General features: G+C 47.8%; 1 protein-coding gene across 3 annotated transcripts in view; it reads right to left on the bottom strand.

Moving 5' to 3' along the window:
• The window catches only part of IGFBP2 (insulin like growth factor binding protein 2), a 54,939-nt gene that overhangs the window by 23,398 nt on the left and 5,318 nt on the right, over positions 1 to 26,223 (bottom strand). The window contains exon 1 of one of the 3 annotated variants that reach the window (XM_021398622.1): positions 15,851 to 15,929. The exons of 1 other annotated variant lie outside the window; for it this stretch is intronic. In XM_021398622.1, the coding sequence (XP_021254297.1) occupies positions 15,851 to 15,854 (4 nt within the window). In that variant the 5' untranslated portion in view covers positions 15,855 to 15,929. Of the gene's footprint in view, positions 1 to 5,675; positions 6,042 to 15,850; positions 15,930 to 26,223 lie in introns of those variants that run through there. One more of the 3 variants, XM_021398623.1, reaches the window with a different exon arrangement.

The following is a 26,223-nucleotide window of genomic DNA, read 5'->3' on the forward strand; positions in this document are numbered from 1 at the left end:
TCAGAGATGGGGAGAAGCAAATGCGTAAAAACTAACCCTCATTATGTCACAGGAATAAGTTACCCCACAGCAATCTACAAAGAACCACTATAAGCTGGGGAGGAACCTCCTGGAGACCTTCAAGGTAGGAAACATCTCAGTTTCTTTCCTGCCAGCTTCCATTTCATTTGCAATTAAAGTATCGGAGATGCCAGCTATCCTTTCCCTGTTTCTGTCAGGGGCCATAGGCCTCCAAGGATGTACCTGATGTTTCCTCTTGAGCGATAATTTCACTATCAAGGGCTTCCTAACTTTATCACATTACCTGTTTTGGCATTGTATAAGAGTGTTGCTTAAAAGAAAACTTGCCCAGCTTCCCCATGGCAAATATTCACTTTCTAGGCATTTGCCATTTCTCTATCCCCCTGCCCCTAAGTCCCCTTTTGTTGGAAGTTTAAGGTCACAAAGCATAGATTCCCTCGCTTCTATTTTCACTAAAGCTAGAGTAATTCAGCTTCGCTGCAGGACAAACTCTAGAGCCTACAGAAAATAAACACAGGGTACTTCTGCTATCCTGAAATGCTGAGCAATAAAATCTCAGTAAACAAATACATGAAAATTTGCTTTAAGACAGAGTACGTCATGCTGCTTGGTTTGTTACAATTTAAAAAAAATTGAAAAAGAAAACAGACAGCAGACTGAGGTCCTGCACCTAGACAACAGTACTGACAAAAGCAGCAAAAACCTCTACAGCCCCACTTCCTTTGAAAATTCAGCACTTCTTGCAAAACTGGAGCATTACTTTAGCATAGATCCAACTGCTCTTTGAACCAAACCCCAAGTTCTGGGAGCAAGATTTTATTTTGCATTTGGTGGATAAATATTGATCTTTAACAACTACTCTCCCGTGACTTTGCCAAGCTGGAGGAACACTGGCATGGCAAGGTCAGCTCTACATTTCCCCCGGGCAATGATAAGAGTAAGGAGAACAGGCAAGAGAACTAAAAGATCGTTATAGTTTTTGCATAAGGGATAAAAACTCATCCCTGGTGGTCCTGCAAGGCACTGAATCAGCCCATGCCATCAGCCACATGGTATCACCCAATAGAAACAGGAAAGCTGCTGCCCTGCCCTCCAGGTGCCACATGGAGATGTCCTGGAAGGAGAGCACTCCAGCCAGCAGGAGATGCCATGTTTTCAGATGGGATATTATTAGGGCTGAGTTATGGCATGCTGTCCTCGTGCCAGCACTCCTCTCTAGCTCACAGTGCTCTTTCCTCTCCCTGTCTTTGTTTCCCTCCCGTATCATGAGGGAGCAGCCAAGTCCTCCCCTGCCAAGCTCTCCTCACCACACAGGCTCCCGCTCCCCTGGAGCTCTTCCCTGCACCTGCGCCGGCCCACAGCCATTTTTTTTTTCCAAGCTCATGACTGCAGTCCCAGGCTTGCCAGCTGCTTTCAGAGGGGGTTAACACTTCCCTCCCCCCACTGGAGGCTCCTCTATGGATTTGGGTGAGACTGGGATTTGCAAAGAGTCCTGCTCAAAGTCTCTAGCCCAGTCTCCAGTTGCAAGCCTCAGCACTGCACTATTGCATTTTATGCTGTTTCTGACACTGTCACCCCTTTAGCTCACTTCCCTTGAAGTTTTCCTGAACTTGCTCTCCACAGCAATGATCCCAACTCAGTGCAACCAAGTGCCGAAGCCCTTCATGCCAGCACTGCAGTTTGCTGGTTTGGGTTGTTTCATTTGTAAATGAAAAATCATTTTTCAGGCAAAGTAGGTGCCTCAGCCCAGAATGTTCTGCCTCTGCTTAGTTCCCAGTGCATTCCAACTGTTCAACATTACCTACAAATCTTTAATTACTCTTTCCCTCAGATCTGTTACAGGATCTACTACTGAGGTCATACTGAGGGGACCTGTGCTTGAATCTCCTTTGGAGAGCCCAAATAATGGGTCCCTGGCTGCTGTTTACCATCATGACCAAGGAATCCTCATTCATGACGCTGCAAATTTCTGTCCTGTTCGCTTCAGGAAGTTCCTGGCCTCTGCTCTCCAACCAATTTCAATTAATTTAGTTGTTTGTCTCCTGTTTTTTCCATTAACTTTTAAAGTTTCCATGTCTTCATCCCCTCCAACTGCACCGAGAACTGAAATAAAGTTTGGTTCATTCTGGAGCCATACCTAGATCATCTTTAACCTCCACTTAGTCCTTCCTGCACAGCAGCTTCAATATTTATATAGCTGAGAAACCTGTTGCTATTTGTTTTAATTTCCTTTGCCAGGCCTAACGCAGCTTGACTTTTGGCAGTTCTCATTCCATCCCTACCCCTCCTGACCTCTAAGACAATGCTTTTTTTTTTTTTTTTTGCTGATTAGTCTACTTTTCCATTCCTTACAGATGCTGTGCTTAATCCCAGCTATCCTTTTTAAGGTGGCTAGCCACCAGCCTCAGCCTGGAGCCCTTTCCTACTGAGTACTCCCCTTTTGCGTGGGATCCCCGGCTCAGTGAATTCCCACACCTCTGAACTGGAGGAAGGCTCCACATCCTCCACTCTCACGTTCCCATGCTTCTCTGCCCAGATGACTTCACTAGCCAGGTGTGGTTTTTGGTTTTGTTTTCAGTTTTCAAAGTTTGCCCTTTCAAAGACAAGTATCTTAGTTCCAGACCGACATTTGTTTAGGCTTCCATTTAATGTAAAAGGAATCCATTTTATGAGCACTAAGTCCAAGATTCCTTTGTACAACCAGGCCCTTCTGTAACATCAACACTAGTTACCAAAACAAAACCTAAAATAGTACCTCCATTTGCTGGTGTTGTTACTATTTAGTGAAAAAAAAAAATCTGTACTATTACATCCAGGAATATCTGTTTTACCTTATTAATACAATGTGTTTGCCAATGTGTATTCCTAGATATAGAGATACATTCCTGAGCTCCCACAGTAATATTATTTTGGAAACATTTATCTTTCTAATAACATTACATAGAGATCCATCCACACAACCTCTGCCACCTCTCATTTCACAGCCTGCAGCTCTTTTATCTATGCTCCCATGGCTATTTCCCGAGGCACTTAGATGATCTGCCATCTCCTTAGATATTCTGAAAATACCTTCAAATGGTCCTACCACCAGCATTTATCTCTGAACACAATCAGCCCATCACAGGAGCAACTCTCAGATTACAGGCACGCTTAGCCAAAAGTGGATATAGAGGACTAAGAGCAGGACAGCACGCAACACTTCCATGCAGCACAACCACTGTCAGCTCATTGGCTTCCTAAGCTAGAGCTGGTTTCTGTGCATTTAGTAATCCCTCAGTAGAATTCCACCCCACCCCCTACTAACTTCCCCAGTTTCCCCTTGAGCATAGAAATTTTGACTGTTCACAGCATCCTCTGGAAAGGAGTCCCACAGCTCAGCTACCACGCAGTGAAAAATCTCTTGATTTGGGCAGCCTCTGGCCTCAGTCCCCATCCTCAATTTGGAAATAATAAGAATTTGTAATTCTGCTTGATACTAGAAATCCTGGTTTCACCAGAGGCATTGGTTTTATTGCCTAGTCATTCTCTCCCACCTCCTCATAGCTAAGCCCTGTGCTTAACAGATGGTTCAATTATTTATTTCCTACAGGAGGTGATTACCTTAATTTCACTTTATTTTTTTATATAAGCCCACTCACATGTTGATCAGATAGGTAATTCATACCTGTATATCTCATTAAGGTCAAAATATTTGCTCTCAAACTGAAGACAGCTTTGGACATTGCCATCTCTGTTTCAGGCTTCTACTTGCACACCCAAAAGCTCTTCTAGTATCTTAATAAGAGATTTCCCTTTCCTACAGACCTTGCCTTGCATGTCTTTAGACTGCTGTGGGCCAGGATTACAGTGCTACCAGCTCACATGATCTACTGGCACTCAAATCTTGCCCGTGATTTAGTATTAAAAAAAAAAACCACAACCATACAAAAACACTACCACAAAAGCCCTTCACTGAAGATCATTAGATCATCTGTGTCTTAATACTCATGTCCCCATCCTTGGTCTGTCTGAGCAAGAGTCAGGCAAGTTGTCCCAATGAATGCATTTGTTATGGAAGTCACAGGCTCTGGCATGTTTCTTCATCAAAACCAATGTTATCCAAAAAAATGGAAAACACAAATGAAAGAGAATGAATAAGACTAAGACAAAAATGAATGCTGGTAGACAGAAGAGTCCCAGTGCTCTTTTTGTTACTGACTGTGAGGTCAAAAAGCTTTGCTTTCAGTAGTGCCTTTGTTTCTGCTCCCGTTCCAATTTTTGTGTGCTGTGTTTCACAGTAAAGCCCTTGAAAACAGCTCATGAGGCTCTGGTTGTAATCTGCTTAAGGTAGTTTACACTGAAGCAATATAGCTGACTTCAGAGTAGTTACCCCTGACATCAGGAAGGTCCCATAAAGAGTCTCAGGGCCAAGTTCATGAGCTGGGATTCAAAAGAACTGGATTCAAGCTCTTCTACTTTGCTCCCCCCTCCTTAAGAGACCTTGAGGAAGTCATTTTATCCCAATGTATAAAAAAGGATCATAAAATTCCCATCCTTGAGACTACGACTGCTAGATCAATCCAGCAGATAAAAGGAAATCCTTGTAACCATAGCAAGGACAGCCACACCAAACAGATATTTAGGTTCAAGTCCCTTGCTCTGACACTGTGCTTTTAGTACCATATAAATAACCCCACTTTTTTTTTTTTTGGCATGCTGTCCTCTCCGCACATAAAGGCTAAATGAAAAGAAAAAAAAAAACAAAGCAGCAAGAGGTTTCTTTCTCTCATCAGCCCTGAAAAGGCAGGAGCTGCTTTGTGAAACCTGAGAGGAAGAGGATTGTGGCAATTACCTCATGTGCCTCACTCCAAGGATTGCCTCTTCACAAGAAGCCTCAATGCACTGCAGCTGCCCAAACCAAGACAACCCCAGGCATTAACCCAGATCCGTGTGGCTGACTTGCTTTTTATCTCAGGCAGTGCAGATTAAGCAAAGCTGACCCCATGCAAAACCCCCAGAGAGACAGCTGCCTCTGCCTGCCTGCACCAAACACACCTCACCATATCACCTTGTTACCTGCTGAAAAACTCCTGCTCTTGTTTGGCACCAGGCACGGTGGTTATGGAGTGTGGCTGAGGTTAGGCACTCCTCAAACTCAGGACTTTCAGGAAAAATTTGGGTGCGTCTCTTCTTCCTCCCATAAAATAAGAATCAGCAATTCTGCAGAAGCCATTTGCATTTTCTCAACCCAGTCATTTCTCATATCAAAGAGGTGTACGTGCCAAAACGTACGTGAGCCTAGGCACACAAGAGACAACGGTAGTCTCCAGCTTGCCCTTAAGAAAAGTCAGGCTGTGATGAGCTCTCTGCTTATGGGGAGAGTGCTGCTCCCAGTTGGTGAGGAGCTTCAGAGACCGAGGTTCAGGCCTGCAAGAACCTCAAGACTCTGGGAGCAAAGATCACATGGCCTCCTAGAAGTCGTAAATCTGATTCCACATCTAAGAGAGTCAGATGTTGTTGTTATCACCGAAAATGACCACTTTGACCTGAGGTCCTCTGAGGACAACGGAGTCCCAGCATACAATTTGCTGAACAAACCCATTTAGAGATAATCTTGTCTCCCAAATCCTTCTTCAAAATAAAAACAGCCAGGCCTCTAGGGATACACAGCTCACCTCTTATCTCATTGCCTCATGGCTGGATTAGCTAATAAGGATCTTCAGGTTCAGGTCCTGAAACGGAGCTTCTCAAGTCCACCTGGTACTGCTGGTCCTCCTGGCCTGCCCAACTCAGAGGCTGCACTGTGAACAAGGCTCTGGTTTGGAGGCCTTCGTCCTCCTCAAATGCATCAAGATTTCAAAGCACTCTGAAACCAACACTGCACCATCTCAATGCTTACAACAGAGCAGAGAAGCTGGAGTAACTGAGGGTCAACTGTTCAAGATCATACTGGCGTCAGTAGCAAAGCCAGGAATAGTCCCGGACTCCCGACTCCAGCTCTTGTTTTTCCACAATGGATAGTGTAATTCCAGGATGAGGCAACTAGACTTGCACAAGTCCAGACTGGCTGCTCCTCTCACCATAAGGAATGTTCTTGCCTGCTCTCCATTGTATGGTCATAATGGCCATGGGTTTGGAAGGAGAACAAGGCAAAGACAAAGCAACAGTACAGTGGTATAGGAAGGCAGCCTGCTCTCTTGTGCTGCCCTATCTCCTCAGCTGGTTAAAATCTCTTCCACAAAATGAAATAACAAGAGGATGACTAATGACTGGGAGATGAGAGTGCTTTGCTGAAGCAATGCAGCAGGGCAAAGGACTCTTGCCAAGGGCAATGGAGAATCTTATTTCACTGCTTCCATGAAGATAGCAGCCATCTGCCTACCTCACTAGATCCATCACGCCTTCATTGCAGTGGCCTATCGAAAAACAACCCTTATCTCCCACTGAAGGCAGTGATTAATGCTCCCAAATCACCTTAGTTGCTCTGAACTCATTTTCCCTTAATGAGCTAGGCTAGGTCTATGCTCTTCCACCACAGCTGTTCACAAGCATCTATCAGAGATCTGAAGTGCCCAGGGAAGGAGCATGAACAGGATCAGCTAGGAAATCCCCAGATGGCCTACAGGGAGGGAGGAAAAAAAAGTTGCAACCGCATGATGCAATCTCTTGCACTTCAGTAAACCTGCCCTAACCAGTTCCCAACCCGGGTAATTTCTTCCTAGGACAGCTGTTTGTTCATGTACAGATGTCCAGAGGCAGCTATCCCCGTGTTCTTTTGCCTTCTCTCCACCACTTATGCCACTACTTCAATTATACCTAATACTATCTCACTCCTGGCTTCAAACAACAGCACTCTTATTTCAGCTAAAGACACTCTTTCCTTTGTTCTCCCCTATCCCTCCCCCCATGCCGGCACTGTCTCTTGCACTGGAACAACATTAGCTTGTGACCCTGCCCTTCTTTCTGCTCTCATGCCAAATAGGCACCAGTCCAAACACATTTTATACAAGGATCCCCACCTGGAAGACCCGCTGGGAACAGCAGCAGTTTCTGTAGCAGATTACCCTGAACTTGAGGGTTGTGCTGAGCTGCATGATCAAGAAAGGCTTGGAGAAAAGGAATTGGACTTCAGCAGCAGAAGAACCATTTGGAGGAGAGGACAGAAAAGGTTTGAGAAGGCAGAAAGAAACAACAGGTTTCCCAGAGAGGTGGTGGACGCCCCATCCTTGGACACGGTCAAGATTGGGCTGGAGGGGCTCTGAGCACCTGATGGAGCTGCAGGTGTCCCTGTTCATAGCAGGGAGTTGGACCAGATGGCCTTCAAGAGCCCCTTCCAATTCAACCTATTCTATGAATTGCATTCATATGTCCAGACCCCTCACAGAATACTCTCAAGCATTTAAAAAAAAAAAAAAAAAGCATGAGGCCAGTTTCAGCAGCTCCTTTGCCCACAGTGACAATGCACTAGCATGTCCTCCAGGGAGCAGAACCAAGGAGGCCAGCAGTCCAGGGGGCTGGCATGGAGGAATGCTTCCCATGCAGTTCTTTGACGTCAAATTCAAAGTATTAAAAGGGTCTCTCCTCTCTGCCAGTTTTCACAAAATGAATAACAAACAGTTCAAATGACTTGAAAGATTATTACACTGGGCATGCAATGGAATGACTGAAACATGGGAAATGTCGCCACTTGCTTGTTTAAAAAAATAGGCTGAAAAATCTTGATTATTTTTGTTTGTAGAAGACTTGACTCCCACAGTCTAGAAAGATTGACAAGAGACTATACATTCACTTAGCACCACATCTTTCCTTCCTGAGCGTGATCCATCCCTGAAGTCCAACCTAGTGCAGAGGAATTCAGTGGGGCAAGAACTCCTGGTGCCAGACAGCGGCTGTGTGCTATTGTGACTGGACAAGGCAGAGAAACAAAAAAGGATTTCGGAAGCCCAACCGATGGTGCGAGACAAGCCAATGAGTGTCCTAAGGAGGTCTCTTAGATGGAAGACCTAACACCTTGAGGAAATGAGATATCACAAGCTGGTCCATAAGACACCTGCCCTGCTACCCCCCCACTTTAGCTCCTCACCCTCCCGGCAGAATGTGTGACCTCCAGGAGGGGAGCAGAGATGGCGCTTGCTAGGATATAAGCTCCAGAGAGGCCATGAAGACAGACATCTCTGCAACAAGAGTCTCAGCAAGCGATCTCCTACAGTCAGAAACATTAATTAGATACTTCTTTAAGTCCCCTACTGGGGAGGTGCCTGAAAAAGCCAAAACTTGTAATAATGATATTTGTAACTGCTGTTACTTATCTTCTCAAGATGTTGACAGCAGCACTTAGCAAGTACACACCAGTGAATAGCTTAAATGCAGTAATTCTAAAAATCACACATTTAACCCTCAGAGAACACTTTTCCATCCCACATGGGACCTGAGCGATCACCAAAATGACTTAAAACCTCAGCAAACCAGAGCTCTTGGGCATGATAACCAAACCCCTCTTGCCCACATGCGAGTCACAAGGTCCACTTTTCTCATGCTCTACAGCTTCCAGCTGGGACCCATCAGCAAACCATCAACTGCCCCTAAGTACAGATGAACAGGTAATTAGTAAAAGTGACCTAATGAATATCAATGCACTGGAGTGACAGATCTAGCAAAGCTTGAGGGTGTTTGTGTTTCTTCTTAAAATGTAGCTTTCTCCTGAGACTGTACTTAAGAGACTGTTGGCTCTCTGATGTCTGATAGCAGCTGAGTTCCTACTGTCGCCCATCAGTACACAAACAAGGTGAAGTCCCACCACCCAGCAACTGTTTCACAAAAGCCATAGAAAAAACAGTATCTGCGAGCTCAATCCTTCCAGTGAATGTTCTGGTTCGAAAGTTTTCAGGGTAGCCATAGAGACAAAGATAATCCACACGTGCCCACACACACGGCTCATTTGGAAGGAAGCCAGGCTCAAAATGGGACAGCCAGTACGCTGCTTTAAAACGAGAAATAGAAGTCATTACTGAGCGCAAGAGCTAAACAATGACCACGTTTGCACTTTATTGCTCAGCTGTCCTCCTTATAGAGTTAACATGGCATGACAGATTTTAATAGGGAAGGATCTGCTCTTGCAAGTTTTCTGTTCTCTGGTAGGGACAGTTACAAACACTGTCAAGGCTGATGTACCTAAACAACCACCACCACCACATCCCATCTCTATCCCTTCAAAAATGATCGAGAAAGGAAGAAGCTGTGTCAGGCTGGAGGATGCAGCAGGAGGATGCAGGCACCAGCACGTCCAGGGCCTCAGGGAGGGGCAGGGGTGAAGCACAGACCAAGGCTGCTCTCGGCAGCTGGGGCTGCGGCACTTGTTGCAGCAGGAGGAATTAGTAACAGGCATAGGGAAAGGTGGGGGTGTTGGATTCAAGGTCTGCATGGCTACAGGAGAGCAGCAAAAGTGTCTTAGGGAAGGCCTCCGATTGGCTCTTTTCTGCTTGGATTTATTTTTTAAATCGTTCTTCAGCCCCCGACTACAATCTCTGTTAGACATCCATATGCCACTACCTTGGTGCATCTCCAAAGCATGAACATCCTGGAAACAAGAAGGGCAAGCCAATTATTTCTCCTCCTTAAGCTTTCAGGTAATCAAAAGAAAACATGAGTGGCAAGAGCTATCTTCGCAATCTTCAGTTCCCTCCACTGATCCTTGCAAAGCACTGCATGGGAGGAGCAGAATGAAGAGCCCACGCTACCCCATCCCTTGGCAGTTCAGCTGTTTGCATCACCGCCATGAATCAGCCAGCACGCGTGTGGGTGCTGCCCACGCAGGCTGGTACGGGCATTGCCCGCAGCTCAGACCCCACTCTGCTCTTGGAGGATGGTGAAGGCCATCAGGAGCTCCCGCAGCAGCACAGCACAGCCAGGAGAAATCTTTTTTCCTCACAACAATGCTACGACATTTGCAACAGCTCCATCCCATGTCTGAACTGTTTGAGCAAAATGAAACACCGAGCTCAGCCATCGCCTTTCAGAGCCACTATTACTGCAGCAAAGGCCCTGAGCTCTGGGACCACACTCAGGTTACGAGTCCAAAGGACCGCAAACCTCTGCTTCTGAGGTTTCCTCCTGCAAGGAATGTGAATGGCTGAGAAATGCGAGTGGCTTTCCCACACGGATCCACAGAGGGAAGCTGAGACACCAGGCAACCGCAGCCTTTCAGGAAAGAATTCGGGCTGAAAAATGATGGCTCTCCCTCCTGGCGGGGTAACCCTACACTGGGAGGGACTCTCGACCTGCATCTGCACCGCAGCCACTCGCGCCAAGCAGAGCTCCCAGCGCACGAGGGCTGCCGGATCAGGACTGTACGTACGCGTTAAGACTCTTTCTAAAGCACATTAGTCAATGAAGGGACCCAGCAGGAGCCTGGTTGGGCTGGTGGACAAAAAGGGGGCAGGGGAAAACTGTGACAAATTGAAAATTCAACATGGATTGCGTAACGGCATGAATAATTCCTTTCAAGCCAAAAGGGATTCCTGCAAAAGAGGTGGTTTGCTGCAGTCCCTCTGTTCTGTTTAATTAAAGGACTCCCAGACAGGTTCTCTCCCCCCCCCCCCCCACCCCCTCAAAATAAAATAAAGTACTCCCTTACAGCCCTGTTGCAATTTGTAAGATGCAACCGAACTTCCATGGTTTGGTTCCCACAGCTCTTCTCTGCCAAACGGGTGACACTGGAGACAGATTTCCCCACTTTGTCTGGGCAAGGAATTTGTTCGAAATGGCAAAAACGCTCATTCCTTCTTGCTGGAGACAAATTAATGAAAACAATGCAAGAGATATTCATAGGAGAGAGGAAAAAATCTGCTGACAAATATTTTCTCTAAAACAGGAAGTGAGATTTATTAGATTGTGGGATCATCTCCCAGCAGGAAATAGGAATTGGCAAAACCAAGGAAACACTGCAAAAGCAGAGGAAAGAAACCCAGCAGTAAGGCCTATTGAACTTGCTTTTGGAGATGTCACTCAGTACTAGCCCTGTCCCAACAACAGCCAAAAGCTGCAATGGTGCAGCAAGAGCATTGCTTCCCAGAGGGACAGACAGCCACTGCAGGAACAGAGTGCAACGCACCTTGTGGCCTAGCACCTGCGTAGATGCTGTGATGTCTAATATGGAAGCTGAACTCATAGTGCAGCCTGTCTCTCCAAGCAGACACTAACAGAGCCTTGCTCCTCTACCTGACCAGGGATTTCCACCAAACTTCCAGGGAGGAAACCATCTCAAATCTCTGCACCACCTCACCAGCAGGGAGCTGCTCAATGGATCCAAAAGCTTGACAGAAATCAAGCTAAGAATGCATTCTGTTCAGTGGGATCCTTCAGAGCCAAGCTCACAGGCTTTGGAGCTCCTCCTTGAATTCCACATCACACCATTTGCCTAAAACCAGACACTCAACTCACCACCAAGCCCTCCTAACTCACTGGCCTGGAGGCCGAGTACATGTCCCACTCTAAAAAATTCCTTTCCTGGGCAGCCCCAGCTTCTCCTCTCCTCAGCACTCCATCCCCACAACTGTTCATCCACCATTTTCCACTCCTGCCCCAGTTCCCCTTCCTCCCTCTCTATGCTTCCCACATGAACACTGTGAGGACCAACTCTCCTCCCAGCCAACTGCTGTCCTCATTTTGGTAAGGAGAGCCCAGCTGTCTACCACAAGCTCCAGGGTTGGACATGAAGACCAGAAGATGGGATAGCAAGTTGGGTGCTTTGGAAACTGCTGTCACTGATCTCATTTTCCCTGCTTGTGTGTCCTTATTTAGGGATAGGGTCACCTGAAAGCAGTTCAGAACCCCTCCTTCTCTGACTCCAGCTGCACTGCACAAGTGCTGACTCAGGCGTGAGCAACACCCGTGCGACGGCACTGCCTGCCCTGAGCACCCAGACAGCCCGCACCGTCAGCCAAGAACGTGTTCTGCCCCAGTGAATCACACATCAACCCCAGCAAGTCCTTTCATGACCCATCAGTCACCAGAGGGGAAAAAAATTACATGCACACAAAGTAATTAGAGGTGTAACCCTCTCCCCTCCCTCTGTGCAGGCTTAATGCTCCCTTTGTCTGAGCATGTTTGCCTCGCTAAGTCATGCCTCGGGACAGCTTTCTTGACAGAAAACAAAGGTTAATTTAAAAAAAGCACATAGAAATCCCTCATTAAAATGGCCACCCCACTCAACACGGCTCTCTACCCAGCCTGGTCCCTCCTGGAAACAGAGTACTGACCCACAGCTGTCAATCCTGCAAGGAAGTTAAATTGCACACAAACAGTCTGGGGCTGTCACTGGCAATGAAAGGTTGGAAACCAGGCGGGGGGGATGACTGAGAGGCAGCAAGATGCAAACCCAATGCTTGTTATCTGCCTTGATCAGTCAGTGAGGTTGAGATCTCAGTGCACATCTTCAATTCAGTTCAAACCTTCCTCTAGCTTAGTGGCACATGCCCCGAGACCTGATACAACTCTGCAGCCAGCAGCTCTCGTACTAAAGACATTCTGTTCCCAGCTCCTTAGGTGAGGAGGGATGAAGACACAAATCTTGCTTCCAACCTGACTGCCTGCACTACCAACCGCTTCACCTCTGTGATGGAGGTCTCCCATTACAGAATAGGTAAAGTCTGCTTCAGACCGGCAATCTGCAACTGCACAAACATCTCCCCCACATACTCATCCAATTTACCTGCATGAGCAATTCTGATCCTGTTAGCTGGAGAGAAGTGGTGAAAGCACGCACACGTGCATGCACACCAGCCAGCTCATTAAAACTAATTAAATAGTCTTCCACAGGGAGTTCTGAAATGCATATACAGCAATTTTTTTTTTTTTTTGCATTGCTCTTTCTTCAACCCTCTGGATCTGTGAGCATGATTACTCACCACATGAAAAATAACTAATATGAAATTTAAGGGAGCTGCCACGCTTGTACATTAATGGAGGCGCGCCGTGATTTAATCTGCCCTCCTGCTTAGAGACAAATATGGTGGCAGCAATAGCGGGGGGAAAAAAAAAAAAAAAAGAACACCGATGCTCAGGCAATCCAAGCCTCCATAAGAAAGTGACCACCTAGAACAGCAACACTTTTTCCCCAAACAGCTTTTGGTAAAGCCTACCCAAATGCCATTTTGGTGTGTGAGGTGTGGAGGCAAACACATTGCCATGAGCTTTCAGTGCAGGGAAATTGTGGCCTCAGGCCTGATACGTGACACAAAGGAAACATGAGGGCTGAGCACTGAAAAAGGGGGGATCTGAAGTATCCCCCAACGTGATCTCACGGTCAGAGCAATTGGTCACTTAGGTGCGTTCTACTGAAAGAAGAGAAGTGCCCACTGAAACCCCTGGCACTCATGCGAAATATTCAAAAAACTTTCCATTGTGCATTGCAGGGGTCAATTTGGTCTCTCCACAGCCAGTTCTCATTAGCCAAACTCAACAGCAGTAGCAGCTAGTTTCCTCTCCAGACCTGCCTCCTCTCAGGGGAGCTTCACAAATGCTTTTAACACGGAGTCACAAAATATAAGCAGACATGAACCTCTGCAAGTTGAAGAGTATTTTGCATTCAAACCCCAGGATACAACATGGAGGCCTCCACTTGGCCATACCATGTCAAAGAAGACCCTCAACTTCTCAGGACAATTTTGCACCAGTACAAGGTCCCAGACCAGAGACTACAGACTTGTCCTGCGGGGACAGGTTGAAAATCTCCCCCCCTTGCTGTATCATAGGGGCTGCCTCCAGCCCTCCACTGCCCCCTGACTTTGGATATAGACCACACACACAGACCAGTCACCAGCCCTGGGAGCTCAGAGCCAGCACTAAGGCACCTGCCAGCACCGCACTCCTGCCAGATGGGATCACCCCAAACCCAGCCACATCCATGCAGCAGCACGTGTGTGCACATGGCTATGTGTCTGCCTCTGCAGATGACCCTGGTAATTTCATGAGAGACAATCCAAAAAACAGGAACGTAGACACAAAAGCCGCATACCATGACTGTTGTAATGAGCAAACTTCCCTAGTCCTTAGCAGATGCACTTTGGGTCAAACTCTGCTACAGACAACGATGAAGTAAAGGTTCCCACTGACGTTCTGAGAGTTGGTTCTGGTGTATTTAGGGCACACAGCTAGTTAAGCACAAGGCTAGTATGCTCAGTGAACTGGCAAGCTTGGCTAGCAAAGCTGAAGGGCTTGCAATTTCCATAAATCAAGCTGCTCCCAATTTTTTCACCCTTGCTCTTTGAGGTCTTAAAGACAAAAAGAACCTATAAACACAAAAAGCTCCTATACTGTAGTAGGAAATATCATGAAATATGATGGACTACTGAAACATTCACTTGTTTGTACGGATAACGTAACTGCAGCATTTGGGTTATTTTGCTGGTTAAATGTCTAACTTATGCTTATTGCTGTGAACAGTAGGAATACAAGTCATAAAATACGCAGGATGACAAGTCTCCAGGCAGGGTTAGCGCACATGGCTGCACTGACCGAGCTGTTCAAGTTCCATGATTATTTCTGTGATACAGCTTTGACAGTCACTACAATTTCAATTTAAAAGGCACCAGAAATTAACTGCAAACAACAGCACATGAAGCCAGAAAACAGCCTAGGTGTCAAAAAAAGACAGAAGAAACCATTTTTATCAATATGATCTTTCAAGAGAAGATTTCATCAAAGCAATACACAGGAAGCGTATCTAAAGGAAATTGTACTTTAAAGAAAAAGTAATCAAAACTGACAGCTTTCCATAGTTTTTTTTTTTTTTTTGTGATCCTATGTTAGATGACCCTGGCTCATTACCAGTGCCAACAGCTATATATTTTCATCTTTTTCCCCTATTTTGCTCTGAAAGCTTTGAGTTGTTAGCAAAAACGTTAAGAAACAAACCTGTAAAAAAAAATAAAAAATGAGAAACAGCACAACCAAAAGCTGAGCTGTGCTACAGAGCCGGCTTTGCAAAAGCATTTCATACAGAAAGCTGTAAAAAGAAAAAAAAAAAAAAAAGACTCAAAATGATATTTATTCTGGCTACTGAAAAATACAGGTGTTAGTCCTAGATTATATCCTGTTGGGAACAAAAGCTATGGGAGGGGAAAACTTTAAATGTACTGGAGTCACAACAGCTTTTTCACAGAGACAGAGAGAAGCAACTTGCATATAAATAAGTGTCCAAAATAGGTCAGCGCTCTTTTCTTGGCCACTGAAGTTCGATACTTTTCAGGGAGTTAGCCTGGATGGCGGTGGTGGCACACACAACACTAGTGAGACCTGCAGGCATGGAGGGAGCCCACCAGCAGCTGCAGTCCCCCAGCCAACACATACATCAGGCTGGGAAGCGCAGAGGGAAAAGAGAATCAGCAATTCCTACAGCACTGAGGAGCGAGGCTGCTGGTCAAGCCCCGGCAGAATCCTTGACTCGCTCAGCTTGTTTACCACCAATAAAAAGCCCATTAATTGCACAATGTGCCTGTTAAAAATAACTCTAAAAGTCATCACTGGTAAATTAGTAAGACATCAGGAGACGGAGACACCTTAGCATGGCATTATGGAAACCACAGACGAGTCAGGCTTCCCTCAGGAGCTTTCCCCAAGGAAAACACACAGGGAGATTCTCTCCCTTTGAGAGGGCCCAGCTAGTAAGGTCCCCTCTCCACACCACCCAGCCCCTTCCATCAGGGCAGCTTTCCCTCTCCTCTGCCCTCCTAAGTGTAGCTACTGTGGGACCATGCCAAGCAGCACTCTGTGCTGAGGACATCACATCCATGTCCAAAATGATCCTCAGATCAAAGGACAACACATGGTACAACAAACTCTGTGGACTTACACATTAAGAGAAGGGAAGAAGGGCTCACTCTGCAGCCTCCACCCCACAAGGAAGAAACAAGCTAAATCCACCCCCCTTCAATGCTTAAATTCAGGTGGACTTGATGAGGTGTAAGAGCTACAACCAAATTAGCAGCTGATGCTTGTGCCTGTATGATGATGCTCAGCTGCATCAACTGAGACTGTCTCCAGCTGGACAGCAGTGAGACCAGCTTCCCTGTGGGGGTCTCTATATCGGGAACTGCCATTTCTGTTTTAGAGCCATCCTTGGGGACAGCTGTCCACTGTAGACAAGCCCCTTCTACAGCGAGTCACCTGCAACACCACCGAGGTTATGCTGAGGAAGAGGTTGATCTGTTGAGTCCCTACCAGATTTGTGCTTTAACAAACAGTGATGGAGCTTCCTACAAGTGAGTTGCTGAAGGGCAGCGAGCTTCATACCTGTGGCTACAGCACAGCAAGCTGTAGCAGGACTGCACAGGGTCCTCCTTGGCCACTTGACGTGGCAGGGGTGGCTCACGCTGGAGTACCATCATCTCCAGCCCTGCTGGAGTTACACAACTCCACTCATTCTAGTGGATGGCAACCCTACCCACGCACAGCACAGGGATGGAACTAGATGATCACGGAATGGTTTGGGTTGGAAGGGACCTTAAAGACCGTCTCATTCAATGCCCTGCCGTGGGCTGGTTGCCACCCACCAGATCAGGCAGCCCAGAGCCCCATATAACCTGGCCTTGAATGCCTCCAGGGATGGGGCACCCACAACTTCTTTTAATTTAAAGCCATTCCCCCTTGTCCTATCACTATCAGACCGTGTAAAAGGTTTAAGGTCCCTTCCAACCCAACCCATTCCATGATCAACATAACTAAATAGCTTACACTGGGTTTCTCAAATATGCTAACTCCAGCTTGAGGATGCTTAAAACCTGACCCAAAGATAAAGGGATGATGACCCACTCTGCTCTCACCCCTGCTACATCAACTGTGTCCAAAATGCTCTGGGGGCAGGAGGGATGCCTGCGCTCCAGTGGATTCCAGGCTGGATCGAGTATCGTGCTGCCCGCACCGCTGTAACGCGACGCCGGCACAGGGCAGCATGCCAGCACAAACATCGTATCGGGTGCTCCGGCTGCGCCGACAGCAATGCAGCAGTGTCCCGGGGCCGGATCCAGCCCCTCCACACACGTGCACCTCCGGTGCCGACGGATGGCCGTGCAGACACAGCCTGGGTCTGCGCACAGCAGCGGGCGGCAGCCAGCCCCGCAGAGGAGATCTGCGTGCCTGGCAAGTGTGAGGGCTCCTGGGAACAACCCTTTTACTGGGCTCCAGATGCTGTGGAGTGATTGCTTATATGAAGGCAGGGGAGGCCCCTTTACTGTTTCTCATTTCCTCCTTTTTTTTTTTCTCCTTTTTTTTGCCCTTTTTTTTTTCTCCCTCCCGCCCCCCGATTTCCTGGTTTTGTTCAGAAGCACAAGAGAGTCATTCATCATTTTTCTTCGAGCACAAGGAGAGCTCTCACCTCCCCCTCACCCCGAAATCCCTGCCCACCAGAACAGGCCAAAAAGGCTCGCAGCGGGGAAGACAGAGCTCCCCGGCTCCTCCAAGCAGCCCGGGCACAAAGGGCCACTTTCTCAGCCGGGATCAGTGGGTGCCAGCCCCGAAAGGGTGAAGGCCAAAACTCAACGCTAGGTCAGAAAACGGATATCGGCAGCAGAGAAAAGCAATTTGCACCGGTTTGAATTACAGGAGATGCAAAGCAGAGGGTAATTTGCATGCTGAGGAGACAGACAGTGCCTCAGGTAACAGGAATAAAGAGCTGGGAGATGCAGGGCCGCTTCCTTCGCAGCCCTCCCGCTAACCCAAACCCGCGGTGCTTCCATCGCTGGGCTGATCCCCTGCCCCTTGGAAGGGGATGGCAGTGGTCCAGGAGCAGCCTGGGCACAGGATCTGCACAGGGTGACAAGTCACCAGCCCCAGCTTTGGGATGGGCTTCCATGAACGCCCCGTCCAAACACAGAAGGGGGTGAAAAGGGGCCACTACAGATGCACCCACCCAGAGAGTCAAAGGAAAACCTTTGCACGGCTTTGTTGCGTCATCTCCAAGTCCCATCTGGGTTCACCATCATCTCCATAGCTTTCTGATGGCCTTCTCCTTCACTAGGAGGGAGAGAGCCAGGACTACAATACCTCAGTACAACTGCAACAAAAGGGGACGCTCCAAAGGCCCTCAAGAAAGAGAGTAGGAAAAACCCAAGGTAGTTAGAATGCTTACACACAAATATATGGCATCTGCATGGGGCCTTCTGGCTTGGCCAATGACCTGGCAGAAAGGAAAGAGAAAATCAAACTGGACATAGAGAAAATGTTCTGGGTTTTCATTTTCTTTGGTAAGTCAAACAGGTCTGCCCGTGGTCTAACATAAGGCTTCGTTACAGTGCTTTTAAAAGGAAAAGGGATAGAAGATTGTGGTCAGTAACACGGCTGGTGGGACAGAGGGAGCCTGAGTACCAGCAGTTCTATTGAGAAGAGGTATATATGGCACAATTCCAGCAAGAACTGAACAACAAAAATAAAAGCCACCAAGTGATGGCATCCAGGTGAGTGGATTTGCTGGGTTCCCATGACCTGAAGTGCCACCACTTGGAAAGACCCCAGTGTTTCAGTGTGGGAGCTTAGACCGACAGTGTTGATATCTTGTGCAAAGGAAGAGTTCAGGCTGGATATTGGGAAAAAAAATCTTCTCAAAAAGGATGGTAATGCACTGGAACAGGCTGCCCAGGGTGGTGGTGGAGTCACTATCCCTGGAGGTGTTCAAGAAAAGGGCAGATGTGGCACTGAGGGACATGGCTAGTGGGCACAGTGCTGAGGGGTTGATGGCTGGACTAGGTGATCTTAGTGGTTTGTCCAACGCTAATGATTCTCTGATTTTTCTCATTTTTCTTTGTGGGTTAATTTTTGCTTTTTACTACGAGCAACCAAAATGATCAGTCCCAGCCAGCGGCCCCAGGCAGGACCCAGCATGTGGACTCACTGTACCGCAGACCCGGAGCCTGTCACCTCCCCAGCTCCAACCCTCCCACCCCGCCGGGATGGACCCTGCCAGCGGCTCTCTCCGCAGCAGTGCAGGTCTGAGCAGGTCTCCGCCGAGCCAGACAGGTCACAGTGAGCCTGCCAGCACCTCTGCAAAAATAATGCCAGGTGAATCCCAGAGTGGGCATGGGGAATGAAGGGGAGGCTGAAGTGCAGCAAGAGGAAACAAGAGGAAGAGAACACAGCACTTTGTAACAGACAGAAAAAAAAGCCTGATGGCCAAAAAAATACGTGATGGGACAAAACAGCAGCTAAGGAAGAAGGCAAGAGGGGCTGGGTTGAACACATTGGTCAGCATGGGTATAATAGCGCATGTTTCCCTCGGACATCAATGAGGGCCCCACCAGGGGCTCCTCAGACTCTCATACTGGAGAAGACCAGGTTTCTGCCGTTGCTGGAAACAGAATCAAAACAACCCCAAAAAATCCCAGGGATTTTACACTGGAGGTTTTCAGAGATTTCTTCACCATGGCATGTTCAAACTGGGCTGCACATGCCATGTGGCACCACAGTGGTTTCTGTAGCACTATCTCCGCAGTACCTCCCAGGCTGTTCAGTCTTAAGAAACGGGGATATGGAAGGGATGAGAGCAGCCCAAAACCGAGACCAGCTCCAAAATGAGGCCAGCTGGACCGTGTTCCAGCTACAGCCCTGCACTTTGGCCAGGAAAAGCCCTGCACGTTTTCTTCAGAAAGGAGCTAGGAGTGAAAAGCCCGCAGCAGGAGCGCTTCCTCCCAGCCTGACCAGAGCCATCCCGCGTGCCCACAGCAAGGGCATGGCCACAGGCAGCCAGCTCGCCCACCCCACGAGGGAAAGGGGAAGTTCATTTTCTCAGCCAAAAGAAAATAGGGAGTTCAGTTCCGATGGCAGGAACATTGCCGTGATGTTTAGTCACTTGCTATTTCTGCTTCTCCCATATGACAGGAGTCCTCCAGACAGCAGTGCAGAATGCATTTGCCCAGATTTTGGTGCTCAAACTCTGATGCCCAAGCTTTGGTGCTCCAATGTCCCTTTGTGAGGACAGGGTTTTGGGAGGGGCGGACTCCCCTGAGCCCCAGCAAAGCGGGCTGCCTGCAAAACAGATAAATGGAAAAAGGGCGAACCTGCAGCCCTGGGCTAGGGCTGCCCAGGGTCTGACTCACCGGCCGAAAACAGCAAAGCCAGCCATGCTGCAAGCCAGGGCACGACAGCTTCAGTGCCCAGGGGACCAACACTGTATCTCCTGCTCTGCAGCACAGCTGCTGTGGGAAAATCCACATTTGCTCCATTTTCAGCTGTGAGTCCATAGAATCATAGAATCATAGAATGGCTTAGGTTGGAAGGGACCGTAATGCCCATCCAGTTCCAACTCCCCTGCTATGGGCAGGGCTGTCACTCACCAGATCAGGCTGTCCAGGACCCCATCCAGCCTGCCCCGAATGCCTCCAGAGATGGGGCATCCACAGCTTCTCTGGGCAACCTGTTCCAGTGCCCATGTCCATGCCTATGCCTATGATCATGTTCCAAGTCCATGACCGTACCTCACATGTGGTATTGTTCTCGCAACAAAGGTAGCACCGTCAGCCCAAATTCCAGCTCCAGGACAGCACCTGATCCCCAGTGTCACAGTCCCTCTTGTCCTGCCTGGAGGCATGGGCTGGGGCCGTTTGCCCTTCAGGCACCATGCACGCCTGCAAGGCTGGAGAGAAAAAGGTGCAACCGACTTGGGGTAACTCCCAGGCAGAGCAAAAACAGCAGGCTCTGAGTGTTGCACAACAAGCCTAGGTCCCAGAGCCAGCCAGGCAGCCCTGCCCCACTCCTGCTGCTGACACCACTCAGCCCACAGCTGCAGGCATTTCCAAGGCACCGTGCCTTCCTCACCATGCCACCTCGCTAACTGCAGTGCTGCACTACAGACGCTTTACTTTCTACTGTGTAGATCTGAAGTTTCAGCCATTCACAGCTCTTTCAAGGAGAAAATTAATGTGAACTGTCTCATCCCCAAAATCTGACGGAGTCCATGAAGGGCTGCTTCAAGAGAAGAACTGCAAGAGAGCTTGAAGCCTCTCTGATGGAAGTCAGCAAGGCAGCTCAAGGCAAGGCTCACCCCATACTCACCCTTTTCCTTAATCCCCAATTTATGCACTGCTGGACACCACCTAAGGCAGGATTATGGGCTTGATGACCTTTGGCCTGGTTGGGCTGCTGCCAGGTAATATCTGCGCTGCACTTTCAGCAGGGTCTGAATTTTCAAAGGGCTTTTTCAGGACATGCGGGACCAGCCCAATGGCCAGGGGTTAAGGTAACAAATCCTTGAAATCAGACTGATAAAAAGACAGAATAAACAGAAAAACAGAGGTAAGCAATGACTGAAATCAATAAGAATCATTACTAGAAAGTCGGAAGCTGTCCAAGCAGCTGAGATTTCTAGAAGAAAGCCACCTGCATGATCATTTTTAACTCTTTTCTAGCAGGCAAATTTTGTTAATGCTGAAAAATCTGCTATTTGTCTGATCTCAGCTGGCCTTAGTCCTTGTAGGATGAGGGTCATGGTTCATTCCCCAGAGGGCTGAGCACAAAACAAGTCACGTTCCTTGAAGTCAGACCTGCAATAACCTGGTCACCTCCCTGGTCACTCTTCCATGTTCAACTCCAGAATATGAGGAAAAATAGCAAGAAAGTAAAGCGCTGGTCCACAAAGGTGGAGCTGAGCAGAAGGAAGGGCTTAGACTCATGGTGGTGATGGTCAGACTAGGTGATCTTAGTAGCCTTTCTAACCTTAATGATTCTACGATTCCTTGACTCAAGTGGAGAGCCTCTGCCCACACACGAGTATCTGAAGCAATATTCATAAAGCAGACACTGCAATGATCAGCAAGCAGAGCCCATTTTGTACACCTGCCCCTTACCAGCATGCACATCTCAGGACAGCACTGGTGCTACTAGAAAGGGATTCAAATCAAATGGAGCTCACAGAGTCCACACACTACCTTTGTTTAAAAAGCTACGTGAAAAATGATAAGCTTTTACAGGCAGACTCTGCACAAACATAAGCAAGGGAAAGTTATCAGCTCTGGGCTTCCAAAATATTTACCCAATCTGCAGTTGCTCTGGCAGCTCTTTCAAAGTCACATGCTGTCATTTTTACAGCATTCCTTTGACCAAAACTCAAATGCAGAGGACCCTTTGCCATGGACATTCCCAAGCACTTTCCTACCCCAGATACAAACAGGGTCCTTGCAAGGTAGGAACAGCACTACGGAAACCCATCACAGATGGTGGACGCCCCATCCCTGGGAGCATTCAAGGCCAGGTTGGTTGGGACCCTGGGCAGCCTGATCTGGTGGGAGACAACCCTGCCCATGGCAGGGGGTTCCAACTGGATGATCTTTAAGGCCTCTTCCGACTCAAGCCATTCCATGATTCCATGTAACAACATCCAAGGGTCAAACAAACTGAAGGAGTAATTAACAAGCCTATATGAATGGCTCAAGTTGAGCAGAGTCCAAGAGGCTGAGACTCTCATGAAGCAGGCTGGGACATTTTAGTGGCTGTGCTTGATCTAAAACTTGGGTTTAGATCTCATCTGGCCAAAAGCCACAGCTTCAGAAGCACATCTGGTGGAGGATGTCGGTATACTCTGTGCATTTCCTGACAAAGGCTTGGGATACCAGTTTTTATTTTTAGTACTATTTTCATTTCTTCATGTAATGAGTTCAGTGTTTCAGGCAGCCCTGGAGGAGCAGGAAGGACATGTCCTGTAATAAAACTAATTAATTCATGTGGAATTTCTAGCCATTATTGTGAAAGTGGCCAAATTCCTCACTCCTGAAAAGCTGCCAAAGTAGCCATTAATCTGGCTGTGGTCATAAGCAGGATTCCTGTGGCCTCCTGCAACATTCGACTGGCCCCCAGGACAGGGAATGCAGAAACCAAAGCGGATGCTGTGATTTCCTCACCCCAACTCCTACAGCTCCAGCTTTACTAAATGGGACCATTGCCTTACAGGGCCCTGTGCCAAATTCCTCCCAGTACCCCCCAGACCAGACGTGCCTCAGTCATGTGCACAAAGGTCAAGACCTCAGACCTCCAAAATCAAGCAGTTCAACATCATTCAAAGCTCTGCAGACCAAGGTTTTACACTTGCCCAGCCTTGGTCATGCTCTCAATGACAGGTACCCTGAAGGGAACAGGGTACCGAATCTGTTCTGAACACATTGGAAATTGTATTCCCACCATCCCACTGGGTCTATTAGGAGGGTGAACTTTCTGAGTCCTAGCTGCAGTCAGTGGGAAGCCAGGCTCCTCCACATAGAAATTCCAGGCAAGAATCCCATCAACCAAAATCCCCCAATAATGTACAAGAATTAATTGAATATGTCTCACTCCCCATGAGCTGGAGGTGACAGGGTCTGTGGGGTCTGGCATGGAAAATAAGCATGGAATAAACTTATTTCAGTCACTACTGTCAACAACAACAACAAAATGACTCAGAGTATCTACAAGGTGCCAATCTATTGTGTAAGAAGGCCGTAGTTGCCATAGTCTCCTTTTCTTCCAAAAAATTCTGGACTGCTCTTTAAATTCAGTGATGGGTCAGCCTCAAAATAGTACCTCTGGTGCTGTCCCACCATCCAGTCCAAGGAGTGGCCACTCTCCTTGAACACTACTAGGAATCCAGATGTTCTGCCACAAATGTTCTCTGTAACAGATTAGCTGGATTTATAACAGTCTAAATAAAATCATTCTCAAACCACCTCTGCACAAGACATGGAGGTATCACTGTTCACTGTGGATAATGGAAAAAGTCCCCTACCATGGCTACCCACTGCTTTAGGCCTCCTCATCCCAGTTACCATTATGGCCAATGATTTACCTGTCTACTCACAACAACATGAGATCAAGGCAGGCTGCTGTCATTTCTGTGCCATTACATCACTCTGGTTTGTATGACGTTCAGATGAAGGGTAACTGCCCTCTACACGTCAGAGATGGTATCAAATTCACAGTCCTTGGCTAGTGGTAAGTACTGTGCATGAAAGAAAAGGCTCTTGGAGCTCTCAAACAGGGAGAAGGTTCTACCACAGGACTGTTGTCCGTGGCCAGTCTGACTGAGAGTTACCTTGCCAGAGCTTGGGTTGGACCCTGAAACAGTGGTGAAACTCACTGCAGCATTGTCACTCAGCATTTTCTTCTCACCAGTTCAGCTGCAAACCTAGAAGAGTAAAGCTGCTATCGTGTGGAAGGCAAACTGCAGCACCCCCGAAAAGTGTCCCCAAAACCAAGACATGAGCCAACCAGGTAACTGGAATTTGCCTTTAGCAAAGGCACTGCAGGGTGAGTGAGGAGGATCAGGAGGAAGAGAAAACCACCACCGAAAACCCCAGGGTTGTTAGGTTACCCTGACTGCAAAGAGAAATGCCACTGTGGCCATCCACCCTGACCCCACAACCCATACAGCCAACTGGCCAAGACCCGGAGCACAGAAACCAGGCACCTTGAAGAGCACACAGCCACCTTGGTTCATCTCCCAGCTGGCGATCTGGACTGTCCACAACCTCATGAGCTCCGCATAGCTGGGGCCTATAGGGCACAAGCCCAACCACCAGCCTTGGGCTGCAACAGCACAGGAGGTCAAAAGCCCCAGGCCGTTCACCCTTCCTGCTCCTCCTCTTTGCTAAACCTAACTTTCCTTCCCTGTTTCTGCTTGCCTTTGAAGTGCCAGATGAAAAGGCAACAGAATGGAGCAGAACACGAGAAGAGAGAAGCATTTCTACATGGGCCACGTGGGATGGCCATCATTGCTCTGGGTGCAAACCCTGTGCCTCACTCCCACTCAGCTCACTGCTGAGCCACAGCCCTCATGCTGCAGGCAAACCCTCACAAATTCAAACAGAAAATCACCCTCAGTTCAAATTCTGGACTGGATTTGCCCTGCTCCCTTCAGAGTAAAATCTGGGACTTCTGAAGTATGGGGCTCCAGAAGACATGCCACACTGGAAGGCACCCACTTGCTCTTTGAAGGTGCCCAGAAGGACTTGGAAGACACTCAAAACCACCAAAATGCCTTCAACAACTGACTTGATCCACAGTTCCCCCAAAGACTGAGCAAGAAACAATCCTGGGACATGGACATCAGGTGCCCACTCTTTCCTAGTTTTAAGACACCAAGGAGAAAACAGGGGAAGGTTACCAGAAAACCTCCTCGGTGAGCTAAGAGAAGCCCATTAGCATGGACTGTGTCTTTCAGTACTAATCAGAAGAGGTGGGAACACGCTGCCTCAGCTGAAGTCTAAAAACCAAATGGGGAAATCTTGCTGTGGTCTTGAGCAGAAATACTGGGCACTGCTTAATGAATTTTCCCCGCACTGTAGGAGTATGGGTCTCTACAACAGAAGATGTCATGCAAGTGATTGCAACAGCATTTCCCTGTTGTAGGTATCCTGCATCAGCTGGCTACAAAGTGCAAGGAGGCACAGAAACTCTTCTCAAAAATTGCCTTCAGCCAGTAAGGCAGTGGAGATGTTAATAATTCCAAAGGCAGAGCGTTAAAAATCCCTCCATCCCACCTGAGCTGTTCTATCTGTAGAAAACTGTAAGGAAAAGCACAGATTTCAGCACGGTCCAATTCCCACCAGCGCTTTGTGTCACTCTCAATTACAGCCCAGAATGAAATACCAAGAAATCGTTCCTCGCGGCTGGCAGGATTAATGGGATCTTTGACTACAGAGAGCACCAGGCAGTGAACTTGTTCCCTTACCAGCCAAGAGGCACAGTGCAGCTTTCTTCAGAATAAAAGCTGCAATGTCAAAAGATAGATTAAGGCTTATAAAAGTGACCTGATGTTTTTCCGTACTCCGGTCCACAAGAAAAGCATGTGATTACTGACCCTTTCCTTTCTAAAACAATTTATTTCTATCATAAGATGAGACAGCAAAAGGTTTTCATCTTCCTGCTCGTACCTAGCCAAATTACATGTGGGGCAAAACACTAAATACACCACCATTCCTGCATTTTCAACAACAGAGTCCAGGCTGTCATACACTGAGCTGCCATAAAGCTCCAGGAACTGTGCTCTAACCCCTGTTCCTCTAGCCTTCACCCAGGTCAACCACATCAGAGAATCACAGAATGGCTTGCATTGGAAAGGACCTTAAAGATCACTCAGTTCCAACCCCCAGCCGTGGGCAGGGTTGCCAACCACTGGATCAGGCTGCCCAGGGCCCCATCCAAGCTGGCTTTGAGCACCTCCTGGGATGGCACATCTGTCACGTTTGCTTGTAGTGAGATGCCCATTTGCAT

This window comes from Numida meleagris, chromosome 5 (assembly GCF_002078875.1).
Source record: "Numida meleagris isolate 19003 breed g44 Domestic line chromosome 5, NumMel1.0, whole genome shotgun sequence".
NCBI classification, from domain to species: domain Eukaryota; kingdom Metazoa; phylum Chordata; class Aves; order Galliformes; family Numididae; genus Numida; species Numida meleagris.